Raw genomic sequence first — 13,592 nt, forward strand, 5'->3', positions numbered from 1 at the left:
TGGACCGGCGGAGCTGCTGAGCCGCTGCTTCTCAATGAGTTGTTAATGGGGAACATGGAGAGTTAGGAAGTAATGAGGACTTTGTCAATACAGCTGCGGATCAAAGTGGGTAAGGAACCACTTAAGGAAAAAACCATCACAGAAATCTGCAACTACAGATTCTGCGCTTTCCGGTGCTTAACAAATTACTTGCAATAATTTTGGAAGTGTTACAGAGGCTGAGAAGCAAAACACAACCATGGGACAGATCCTTTTATTAAACCAGAAGCAGCAAGCAAGAAATCTTGGCAACAGTGCCCTCATCTACTTTAAAAAAAAAAATATTTTTTTTTAATTCCCAGAAAAACGAAAGAATGAACAAAACTAAATAATCCACAGTCACCCGCAGGTGGAAGCACCACAGGAACACTGTTTTCACAGGCAACAACCAGCATAAGACAAATGTCTCCATCATGTGCTGGCTGGGTGCATTAGGGGAGGCCCCCTTCCCCTTCCCAAGTCAGGTCCACTCCACCTCCCCATCTGCCAGAATAGCCACCTACACGGTACCAAGTGCCATTAGATAACCCACTATGGCCAACCCGATGTGCATTGGTGCCAATAACACAGACTAAAAATCTGAGGGTTTCTTCAGAAGTGACCAGATTTAAAGAAGAGTATGGATTTGGGGTTGGAAGGAGTCACCCATATCCATCTTCTGGTTCAGTTTGTTGGCATTTAGGAAGCAGGGAATCTTCTCCAGGCTTTCTGAGCAATCCTGGCCACTTTCCACCTCCTCCCCTTCCCATAAAAGCAGCCCCCTATCCCCCCACAAGAGCTTTGCTATATAATCATTTTTCCTTCTTTATTTCATGTAAAGACAAATGCTGTTAAAAACACACCACATTCTCATTTCTTCACCTCCTACAAGAGCAAACACAGAGAAACACTCCCTAGAGACTAAGTGCAAGATTTATTCAAAGGTAAACATCCCATTTTACGTGTCCCCCAAGACTTTGGGGGCGGTAACTCTTTCTGTGCTGGGAAGTGCTAAAAGTCAGACCAGACTGCCACCATACCAGGTTTCCCCCCCATATCCAGCCTCCACAGGACACGTAAAGACTTTGCAGCTCCTTTACCCAACCCAGTTGACAGCCAAAAATCCAGATGGGCTGGAGATGGGTGGGAAGGACAGAAGCAGACCCCACAGGGGCATTCACAGTCAGGGGAAGAGGGGACTAAAACAGTAGCCAAGCTGGCTTCACACGAGCCAAGGACAACCCTCGTTTCATGGAAATACTACAGCCAGATCCACACAGTCCTGGCTTCTTTGCACCAGCGGGAACACAGAGAGGCCAAGCGTGGGGAAAGTCACCTGGACCTCCCCACTTCCTTCTGGTCTTCTTCAACCTAAAAGTGATTCTCACAACTGGAGATGGAGAGAGGGAATACGGTGCACATATAAGGCACAGAGCTTGCAAATACGCTGCATATAAAAACATCATGTTTAACAAATCCACTTCCTCACAATGCACAAAAAGCCATTATGCAAACCAAAACCACCAGAACTAAGCCATGGACCACAGACCGTGCTTGCATCTTAAAAAAAAAGGGTGGGAAATAAGCAGGAAGGATCCTCACAGTGCTAAGAGAAGTCGGCTTCACCGGTTTCCTTTCTGAGCAGCACAGGACGGTTACGTCCAGCTGGTGAAGCTCCAGAGCACAACCCCATGGAAACATCCAGTGTTTAACCCTGCATCGCCCCCACTCCAGCGCTAAGTACTAACGCATGTTTGATTAGGCAACAGGAGGAGCATCTGCTCCTTCCAAAAGTGACCACAAGCTCTTGGCAATAACAGGGAGTACTTGCTCTGGCCCTAACCACACACCGCAGTTGTTAAACTGCCCTGCCAAAGGCAGATGTCCTGCCAGGCAGAGTGTTCAAAATAAAGCAAAGAACAATCACTGCAAATAATCGCTGTTTCGAGCGCTCTAACGAAGGCAACATGTATTAAGGCAACCCCAGAGAAGGAAAAACTTACTAAAGCAAACGCTTAAATTAAGTTTTCAAATATTCCTGTCCTTTTCAGTTTCCACAGGTAAGTCTCAGAAATTTCCCCCTCTACTCTGCCCTGGTCAGGCCCCACCTGGAGTATTGTGTCCAGTTCTGGGCTCCTTGGTATAAAAAGGACAGGGATCTCCTGGAGAGAGTCCAGAGAAGGGCTATGAAGATGATTAAGGGCCTGGAGCATCTCCCCTATGAGGAAAGGCTGAGTAAGTTGGGACTGTTCAGCCTTGAGAAGAGAAGACTAAGTGGGGACCTAATTAAAGTTTATAATTATCTGAAGCAGGAGATGCAGGGGGAATCAGCCAGCCCCTTTTCAGTGGTCTGTGGAGACAGGACAAGGAGCACTGGCTGCAAGTTGGAGCACAGGAAGTTCCGCACCAACATGCGGAAGAACTTTTTCCCAGTGAGGGTGACAGAGCCCTGGGACAGGCTGCCCAGGGAGGTGGTGCAGTCTCCATCTCTGGAGATGTTCAAGACCCGCCTGGATGCCTGAGTGATATGTCCTAGGGAGCTGCTTTGGCAGGGGGGTTGGACCCGATGATCTCTCGAGGTCCCTTCCAACCCCTACAATTCTATGATTCTATGAAATCCTACAAGGCCAGAGCCTTGGCGTTATTCACCTCTCTTTTCCTCCTGTTCCAGTGGCATTTCTCCCAAAGATGGGGACTCCTGATCAGGTGAGGGTATTTTCTAATTGTTGTTATTTTTTGCACATACTAACCGCTCTTGGATACCAGCTAGGCCTTTTGCAATAACAAGGATGGATGATAAACCATGAATTAAAAATTACTTAGAAAATTGAGAAAATTCTGGGTTCTTTTCATTCTTCTTCTGTTTGGGGTGGGTTTTTTCCCCATACTTTGGAAACAATAGAGTGAAAAGCGACAAACATGCTCAAGGAGTGACCCAAACTTGAAAAGAAAATGCTGAAAGGCAAATGGCAAAATTCCCAGTACCATCATTAACGCCAGAGTTTTGTCCTGCGTGCTTTTCTGTGAAGCGATACAGAATTATTTCAGTGAAGGTATCATTGAAATGGTAACATACCATATACCATTTATGATCACACATACAATGGGTTTCTCAAATGCTGCTTTTGAGATGCAGACCTCATACCGAAACAACAACCAAGCCCCGTATGTGCGGTTCTCAGGGGACACGTGCAGATCAGAGTTTGGCTCACACATACAGCACAGTATATACATCGAGATGCAAATGTGGAGCCCAGCTTGAAAAACCAGCTTGCATTTGCACCACACCATGATACCCATCCTAAAAATGAATACCCAACACTTTCCAAGCACCAGCTGCTCCTCTTGTCTCTGTACTGGGGAAACCTAGTTTGGGGCTGGTAAGAAGCGTGGCAGTGAAATAGCACAGTACACAAGTGGAGGCTTGTGTTACTGGAAGGGTTGCTGGGCTTTTGACAGGAGATGGGTTCATTTTCTTGGCCAGCGAGCTGTCCTGGCTGCATTCTGCTGTGCCTGGGTGCAGATCTGCCCCACGCTGGGCACCCTGCCTGCTGGCATTTGGTAACCCCATCACTGGATTCAAAGGCATCTGCTTCTCACCTTCTGACAAAGCCCGAGCCAGTACAGGGTCTCAGAGGTGCCTCCCCTTCCCTGGACTCCCCAAGGAACAACAGCAGCACAGCCAGAGCCTGCCATGTCCCATCCAGGGCAGCCCCGAGGTGACTCCCATGCCCGGGTACTCAGCACGACTGCAGCCCAGCATCTTTTAATGGCCTCTCCTTCCTACACACTATTCTATTCATTTTTCACTTCCCCAATTGCAGCTGTCGAGCCCCATTAACGTATAGAAAAAACACGTTAAGACCCAAACCTGCTAGGCCAGAAATAGAAGTTCTCATTTTCTTTTCCAAAACACAGAATAGCTGAGCAACAACGAAAGGAAAAGGAAATCTCTGCCGAGTGCACATCTGGAACCAATTTGCTGTATGTAGCCACTGGGTGTCACTTTTGATATATACTGGGTCAGCCACGCAGCGCTTCGGCAACAGAAAGGGATTTCAAAGAGGTGATCCTAAACCAAACCAGACTGCTCCGCAGCCTCTCACGCGCAAGCCGTAATTAGCAATTAGCCAGCCAGGCTGATTTATTAACGAAACTTCTTCGCCACGACATTAAGCACCGTGCAAGCGGCTCTTACCTCTCAGTCTGCAGCGTGACTTTTGATGGCTCCACGTTGGGGTTTTCCCACTCCATCTGCGGACAGTGCATGAAGTAGCAGAGGGTATAGAGAGCCTCTGGTTCCCAGTAGAGCGATCCCTGCTTCTGGTGCATTGGTGTCCCATTCCCATGCTGTTTGGCATTGAGGGGCTGGAGGTGGTGCATTGCTCGAGATACCAGGTCGCCTGGAAAAAAGCAAAAGCTGGGTCAATGCCAGGTTCTTGGTCTGCTTCTCCCCAAAGTTTTCAGAACAAAGGGCGTGCCAGGGTGGTTTTCCTTTCCATTTAACCTCGCATATGCAAACAGTAAAGGGTAAGATAGGATACTGTGCACTGTTCATCTCCAGGTCAAACAATTTCATGGTTTACACAGCGTGACACAATATACCTGGGCTGCTGACAAGCCCTCAATGGCCTAGGGAAGATGTTTCTACAAATACAGTGTGTCACCAGCATGGCCCATCACAACACATCTAACTGAGCAAGTACACTCATACTGGGGTCACTGCTACCTAACAGGCAACCCTTGGCAGCTGCCAAAGCCCCACAGTCCCAAAAGTGACTAGTGGGGATGATGAAGAGTGGCCCCAAAAGCCACATGCTCATGGGTAGGGAGAGGCAGGGAAACATGGCCCCTTGCAACAAGGAAGGAGGCAGTAAGGTAACACAGAACACTGTGGGAGCACACCAGGGTACATGCAGGTGAAGAAAAAAGGGGTAAAAATTGCTAGAAGACAATATCGGAAATTTGCAACAGAAATTACAATCTCCAAGCCCAGGCTGAGCCTGGAATACTTCATTTTAGAAGAGCAAAACGTGTGGAGTAGGCTCAGCCAGCCTCTCAGGTTTTCAGAGCACAGAAAATGGCCCAGGAGAAAGATGCTCATCATGTCCCCTGAGACAAAGTGGTTCTGGGCGCTTCCTTGCAGGGTGAGTATGTATCGCAGTATGAGCTGCGATATGCGGACTGGGATCAGCAAAGCCAGCAAGTAAAATCAGCAGGCAAGTATACAGGCAGACAGCAGTCTCTAAGCACAGTACCAACCGTAGCTAATTAACTAAAACATCTCCCTTCAAGGCAGTGAATTTTACGTTTGTTGACTAGTGACCACTCTATCAAAGGAAGGGAAACTATTGTGGTTATAAACTGCCTGTTTTTACATGTTCAAATCACTCTGAGAATGGTTTGTGGGGGAAATAATGATCTCTGATCAAATCAGATGGTTTGTTTTAAATGAAAATCTGAGCAGGAGCCCTTTGGGTCATTCTTAAGCTATAGAAAAGCAAGTGATGGGGAAAAGAGGACATAATTTTCCAGTGTTAAGAAGAAGCCACACACTTTCTATTATTTGTTTTCCCAAATGACCACTGAGCACTGAAACTCGGAAGGGAAAGTTGGAAATGTACACTGAAATAGGAACATAAAACAGAGTCTGAGGAGAGGGGAAAAAAAAGCAGGAAAAAAAAAAAAGGCAGAATAATGAACTCCTGGGCAAATTTAGCAGAGAACCATTTTGACTGCGTGCAAGGCAGAGCTACAGGTTTTTTTGCAAAGTCCCACCCCCATGATCACATCACAGCACATCACCTCTCTCCAGCCCGACTGGCACAGCGAATGATGCTGCTGCTGCGATAACCTGCACCAGGGAGCAGAGAAACGCTCAGCCTGGTCCTCCAAAAACGCAGCCTTAAAACCACTGGCTTGAGAAAACTGCAGAGTCCATGATTTCAGGGGTTTGACATCATTTTTTTGCTGCACTCTGCAATATTCCTCTGATTCAAAGCGTTCATTTAAAAATAGTTTTTGTCTTTACTCTCTGCCAGGAAATTGTCAGGATAGGACCAATCTTGCAGCCCTGCATACTCATAATTTCCGAGAGAAGCTGTGCATGAAGAAAGCCTGCAGGATCAGGTCCACAGCAGAAACAGATGTGCCTCTCAGATGACTCCTCAGTCCTGCAGAAAATTATCTGCAGGCAACCAGCAGCAGCAGGAAAGTTTGGGACCCCCTTCACTCAGTCACAGCAGACTGTGCCAAGCCTAGCACAGGCCAAATTAACTGCTAGCAACCTTGCTGATTGCTAAAGTAAATAACCATCTTTTTCTCCAAAAGGAAAAAAAATAAAAATGTTTGGAAGTACTGGCTGCAAACACCCAGCTTTAACAACAATAGCAAAAGCAGAGGAAAAGGAGTTGCACTAAATTCAGCCTTCTCAGACCCAAGCCACTACAGCACTAAAGCATGTGGTTAAAGTTAAGCACACGACCAGTCTTACTCCAGTGGATTAAGACAGCAGGCACCAGGGAACGCTCCTGACTTCTGTACCCAGTGATGAATATAAATCAGGATACAATTTAGGCCTAGATTCAGGGAGCAGCATTACTTCATCCCCCTTCCTCCCCAAGCGCTGGGGCGATGCGCCTTCAATGACACATCCAGCACCAGAGGAAGCTGCATGGTGAGTAAGGAGGGAAAGCAGCAACAAGAATGACGCAGGCAGGGAGGGCAGCTCAGCATCACTGCTGATACAAGGCTGGAGGAACTTGAGCCTCACAGAGATCAGTGGCAAAGCTTCCACCCGTTTGAGTGAGACCAGTAGTTCGCCCTTTTATTCTGTATTTCTTCAACTGCTTGAGAAACCCAAAGCAATTCATGCCACTAAATCTGAATTAATGCTTTTTATGTTTAAGCCTCATTTAATTACATTATACCAAGCACTGATTGGCTTAGATCTTGCTTTTGCCTTTGCTATGTTATCTCTGGTTACATTTCAAATAATTTCTATATTAACAATTATTATAACATTACTCTATCAGATAAAACTTAAAGCTGAAATAATCAATATCTATAAAACATCAAGCTTCACAGAGACCAGTAAGTAAGCATAAAAAGCTGCATTATGATCTTGGTACCCAACAGGCAAAGCACTGGAGGCAGGACGGGAATCATTGCTCTCTGTTTCATTCCACAGCCTAACCTCAGGCAACGCACTGCATGCCCTGGTGCCCTTCTCCTCCGGCCGCATCCAGTTACAGTGCAAAGTCTTCAGGGCAGAATCTGTGCCTCAGCACATCCCGTGCTCCAGGATCAGTGCCCAGAAGGGACGAGGGAGCTGACAGGCGCACGCACAGGCTGTATGGCAGTGCTTATGCACACTCCGCAAAATGCAGTACAACGCAGTGTAACATCTGGTTCAAGGCGTGTGTGTGTGTGTTGTTTTCAATCTCTACCACATTTTGCTGCTTCTATTCTTCCTTGCTAATGTGATTTTGCTTCTCCATTTTCTTCCAAAGAATATACCAAAAGTCAAAACTTTGATCTGGGCAGTGTCCCCCCAAAGCCCCTGGATATGAAACCAGCTCCACGATGGGATTCATCAGTCTGGCCTCCAGCAGTCAGCCAACGCAAGTCTCGTTTGGGAAACCCAACCTATATATGCACTCCTTTGCCAGCTGTAAAAGCCCTGATATATCTGAACATTGAATAGAGAGGTAAAGTCCCTACAACAATTTGTGCTGGCCACTCCTGCTCCTCAGGGTCATGTTCAGCTACAGCAGCATTCTGTACAGGGAGGTTACCTGCTCACAGCATTGCTGGCTCTTTTGCATCTCTTTTGACCCTGAAAATGTGTCTCAGATATATCAACTGAGTGCATCTGAAAGGCCAGTAACATCCTGAGCACATGAATTTAAATAAAAATAAATAAATCCCCAGCAGCTGAGATGATCCTGTAACTCCAAGGACATAGCTCCTGGGGGCAGTGACATCATGACACCAGGGGCTCGGTGGGGATCCCTGCCTCGCCATCCTCTGTGCTCATTCTCGCCCAGGTACCACTGCCTGTACTTATCGGAGGAACAGACTGGGAAGCTGATCTGCCTGACAAATGACCTTGCCGATTTGATTTTGTTTTTAATTTAAACCAAATAAACACTTCCACAATTTATGTAACACAAACCAAGCAAACCGACACACAAACTGCTCTGCTGGCAGAGCCAGGGAGATGACATCACGTTGTGCTGGGTAGGCACACACACACACACACACGAACAGTGAGATGGAGGGTATCTGAGGATATTTTTGTGGGAAGCCAGAACTGGAGGGCAGGCTCCCAGAGGGCAGCGAAGGTGGTGGCAAGCCCCAGGCTGGTACTGCCTTGCAACCCTGGATTGGGACGGGAAGAGCTCTGGTGATGTGTCTCCACGCTGGAGCTCATCAGCCCAGAGGACAAATGCCATTCCTCGCACGAAACCATCACCACACCACAGCATGTGGAGAGCTGCCGCTGTAGCTACCAGCACTTCATCCTTTCCACGACTAAAGCAGGACTCGTCCATCGCTGCTGCTGTCAGTTCAGACCCATTTATAAACACATACATTTGATTTAAAGTTTGAAAATATTATGTAATGCGCATGTTGTGACACGGGCCTGGTTTAAGGCAATACTGAATATTTAAGGAACAGCTTCACTGACTTCAAGCCAAAGATGTGATGTGACAGGGAAAGTTAAGCTGCTGTAGTCTGTATGGGGGTGGTATATTCAACGACATACAGCACACAACTGCACTGCTTGAGCACTCTCCACAGTGACCAGTTAAGCTTCACTCCCCCGTCCCCTTTGTTTGACTGTGGTTAAAGCTATCATCATCGCTCTTATTGTTTTAGAGCCCCAAGTTTAAAAAATAACACATCCATTTCCAATTTTGTAACAGAAGAGAGGATAAATGAAAAAAAAAAAAACCCACAACCAAAAAGAAGAGGAAGAAAGATGAAACAGTAGATGCCAAATACCCACTTCTGAGAAGCTTTCTGAGGGCTTTTATGGTCTGTCATAACGTACCTGGATCTTGCAAACATGCCTGCCTAGGAGGAGGTTCACTGCTTTCAGAGAGAAACTTCCACAGCCTGGAAGTCTTCAGCTGGGTGTGAGTCTGCACAAACACGACCCCAAGGTCACTGACACTGGACTGATCATTTCGCAGCCACTCCCTATGACACCTACTTCAAGGTTTCTTTGTTCCAAAAACATGTCCTGAAGCCACAACAACAACTTAATGACCATATTTTTGCACACTGAGAACAAGCCCCATTGTTCTTTGGCCTGTCTTTCCTTCAAAGCCCAGGGGACAGAGGATGATCTCCATTTCCACTGCAGACCTTTTCTGATGATGCCCCATTTGGGGTCCCTGTGTGATGCATGCAGCAGGCCATGTTTCTAGCAGAACGGAATTCTGCAGGATCACATCCTGCATCAGTGTGATAACGCAGTTCTGATCATCCTTCTAGCTATCCATGACTCCAATGCATGCAGCCAGCTCTCAGGAATCCTGCCCTGCAGTGGAGCCTGTTGCCAGCAGTAGTGTGTTACTGCTTTGCTGTGCTGCCTGGGTAAGTATTTGTCCTGCAGGGAAGGGGGTCAGAGCCATAGACTGGAGCTGTGTCTGTCTTTTACAGCCCGTAACATCCTCCTGTGTTCTGTCCAGACCATGAAAAGGAAGAGTATCGGTCAGGATACTGGACTTCAGACACCAAATTCATGCCGTGGACAGTAGTTTTCAAAGTTTGCCCCCTTACAAGCATGTAAGGCAGATGCATAACTCACTTTCTTGATCTGGATTCGTTTCCCACCTCACTATAGAAAACTTGGGTCTATGGTTTTATTCACAACCAGAGGCAGGGGAACTGTATTAAAAACACTAATTGTTCCTCTGATGATAAACCCTGGCCTATTTGATCTGACCGCTATCTGGTAGCCAGGGCCAGCTTGCATCCTTCTCATACTGTAGCCAAGTCTCTCACCCTTCCTACCTCCTTGTAGCCTCTGGTTTCTGCAGAGAAATGATGCATTGCTATACCCCAACATATGCCTGTAAGTGAAGGAATGCAAGTGAATACGAGTAAATGAACTGTGTCTCCCATACCACGATGAACCACCTCCAGCCATCCGCTCAGCCAGCCGCCTGAGACATCCCTACATCCTTGATTTCAGCTCCACTGTTCCTCCATGTTTGCTCTGCCTCTGGTGCTGCATCAATCTTTTTGTTTCGAAAGTCAGCTGGGCACAAACCGCTCAGGCAAAACCTTTCCTCAAATGATTTATCTGAGGCCCTTCAATTGTTAACTCAAGACAACCCATTTGTTCCAAGGAAGGTGTCTGCAGAGAGCTAGGGTGGCTACACACTGGGAAGTGTTTAGCATGTGTATTACTGTGCACATGCTCTCAGTGTAAAAGTATCTTCAAACATAAAAGCTACTCTACTCTTGGCACACAGTATATTCCAGATTTAAGAGCCAGCTACCTCAGGCTATGGGCGCACTTGGGGTGCCGTAACCCACAGTCAGCAGAGCACCCCACATGCAACAGATTCACCACTGAGTTCACCTTGCAGAAACTTCCCTATTCCTGCCATCTCTGCTTGCCCACATCATGCCCCTGTGTGAACTAGCCTCCCTGGTAACCTTTTCTTCTCCTAATCACCATTCACCTCTCCCACAAAGGAGCTGTGGTCCAAACTCTGAATCCAGCACCTGAAGACAGGACCGGGATATGAGCAGCCCATTTCTTGACATTGGCTCTCCTGTGGCCTCCCACAGATCATTTAACCTTTTATCTCCACTTATCCCACCATCACAAGAAGCTTCTATTTATATTACAGAGTATGTGTTTGTGTGCAATTTACTGCTTGCTAAGCCTTTGAAGACTGAGAAATCAGGGATTGGATATATCCCATTAAAAAAGCCACAATAATAATTAAACCTTTTTAAGTTCACATACCTATTATAATAACACTATTACCTTCAAAATCTCCACTCCGATGTGGCAAGCATGATGTTTGTGTTTGATTCCCCCTAAACCACGTCAACTCCAAACAAAACAGGCTTTGACTCAGGTAAGTTACTCATCTGCCAACCTAAACTAGAGTCTTCCTTCTGTCACTGCCACTGCCTTACAAACCAACGCCCCTGGATTTTCTTTGGCCAGACATGGACCTGTGCCCTCAAACTCTGAATTTAACCCCCCCTCCATGGCTGAACAGGTCAGCTGAAGAGTGCTCACTCTAGCTTGGGTGATTGCCTGCTCGATGCACAGCACTGACTGGGATGACTTCAAACCTTAGTAAAAGAAAATGCTGCTTTAATTCTGAGTCTGCTGTGATGCAGAAGAGTTTAGGGATGAACAGGAGTCTGCACCTCAAGGAGGATGTATGTGGGGGGAGTCCTGCATTGATATATAGGTGTGTCAGGGAGCAGCAGTGAAGGGTTCAAAGTCCAGCACCCTCCACCCACCAAGGCGATACTTTTTACCTCTGTCAAATCTGAGGGGGCTTAAATGCCAGAGGTAAAAGCCCCCAGGGGCACAAAACCACCTGCCTGGTGACAGACTGTCCTGGTTCCAAAGTTAACTTCCCCAGGCAGCCAGCACAGGTGAGCTGAGCTGGCCCAGGTTGTTTTCCATACCACATGGCATCACGCCCGCATAAAAGGGGCTGGTCAGGGGTCTTGTCAATCCTTGTCAGCCCAGGGTCTGCTTCTGGACACTGCGTGAGGTTGGGTTTCGAGTCAGGCGTCCTGTCAATCCTTGCTCTGTGTTACCACCTCATCAGGTCGGTACAGTGCTCCGTGGTATCGCCATGTGTGTATTCTGCCAGGGGCTCTGTTGTTGTTCCCCTCACTGTGCTGTGTCCGTAACTGTCCTTATCCCAACCCATGGGGTTCTACCTGTTTCTCCTCTCAGAAGAGGGGCGAGCAAGCCAAAGGAGCACTGACAGCAGACTGAGACCCAGGCAAGCAATAGCTGCCTTTACTCACCCTCTGTAATGCAAGATAGAAATCCACCGTTCCTGGCCAGCAAGGCAGTGACAGGGAAGGTGAAGCAGTAGCAGGGCATAGACCAGTATTTTCCAATTATCATCCCCCTGCTTCATTTCCACTCACAAATAAATGTGTTTCTTTATGGTTTATAACAGTGGGTGTCTCAAGAGGAAGGGAAGAAAAGCAGAGGGTTGTTTGGGGCTATTAAGTAACGCAAAACCATCCTTGTGTGCAGACGCAGCCTGCGAGTGTCGGCTCAGGTCCACCACTTGGAGGGGGCTGCAAGGGGAGTAGAGTAGCAGTAGGGGAGCCAGCAACTAGCTAGCACTTAATGGAGGCAGGAAACTAGCTAGATTTTAAACATTGCATCAGTTTGCTTTCTTTTCTCTACTGTGAGACAACGGGGCACCTCAACACGTGGAGCGGATGAGCTGTGGGTGGCAGTGAGAAGGAACCACAAACAAGATACCCACAAAGTGTCAGGCGAGTGAGGATGTAGAGATCTTGTGCAATAACGTGTCACGGCCGTTGAAAAGTAAGCAAAGTATCATCACATCCACATGATGACCACATCCACATCACATCCAGTCCACACAAACTGCCAGTCAAAGGCCAAACCCTACTGAAGAAGAGAGCACTACCACCAGAATTGCAGGTCTCAGATAGTACCTCCATTTATCTCACCACTACACTACATGAACCAAATCGTTCACAAGGAATAAGCTTTAGTCTTTCTCTACGGTGTTGTTTAGACTGAGAAAAAATATCTGACAAACAGGGCTTTTGTTCTGGTTGTAAATAAGCAGACCACTTAACCAATTCCCCTTCAGATGCCATCAGTCCAGCAAGCACCTTTACCCTGGCATTTCCTTCTAAGCCTATGTTTAACCTCTTATTTACAGGACATGAATCAATTTGTACAGCTCCTGCAGTGCTCCCTCCTGCTGGTTGCAGAGACTAAGGCTAGATGAAAAGGCAAGGGAAGGGATACCAACTTTCATCATCTTCTCGGCTGGGGCTGCAAGGAGAAATGAAAAACAGCATTGGTAGGAGCAATCATATTCCTACTTACACTTGAGCAGTAACCCTTCCTTTCATCCCAAGATCTACTGGGAAGCTGTCATTTGGTAAATAGATACATTCAGCACTGCAGACACAAAGAGGGAGGGGAAGGGTGGCATTCTTCCAGTGGCAGAAAGGAAAACCTTGCTGAGACCTTAGTGGTGATGTGGAGAAAATACCAGCCTGAACAACAAATCTAGGAGCTCAGAGATCAGCAGTGTTAAGTCACATCCTCATCATCACCTTATCCTAGTTTAAAATAAAAAAGCCTTCTTGTTGTGATTAAAAGAGTGATTTGCACAAGACTGCATGGCCAGCTTCCCACCCATGAATGCCATAGTGCACAGGTTATCTTTGTACTCAAAGACCTGAAGACACGTGTGAAGACAAGAGTCTGGATGACATTCTAAGCCACAGTTAGAGAGACACAGACCTTCTGTGGCTGTTCACATACACCTCAGCATGGGGTGGCTTTCCCTGTT

The 13,592-nt window shown here is 47.0% G+C and overlaps 1 protein-coding gene across 1 annotated transcript in view; it reads right to left on the bottom strand.

The window, feature by feature from the left end:
- ABTB3 (ankyrin repeat and BTB domain containing 3) overlaps positions 1-13,592 on the bottom strand; it is a gene marked incomplete at its 5' end in the record, with an annotated part of 175,741 nt that overhangs the window by 55,681 nt on the left and 106,468 nt on the right. The window contains one exon of the mRNA XM_084279536.1: positions 4,217-4,421. Coding sequence (XP_084135662.1) covers positions 4,217-4,421 — 205 coding nt within the window. The remainder of the gene's footprint in view (positions 1-4,216; positions 4,422-13,592) is intronic.

The sequence above is a fragment of the Gallinula chloropus genome, assembly GCF_964237585.1.
Source record: "Gallinula chloropus genome assembly, chromosome: 1".
Lineage (NCBI taxonomy): Eukaryota > Metazoa > Chordata > Aves > Gruiformes > Rallidae > Gallinula > Gallinula chloropus.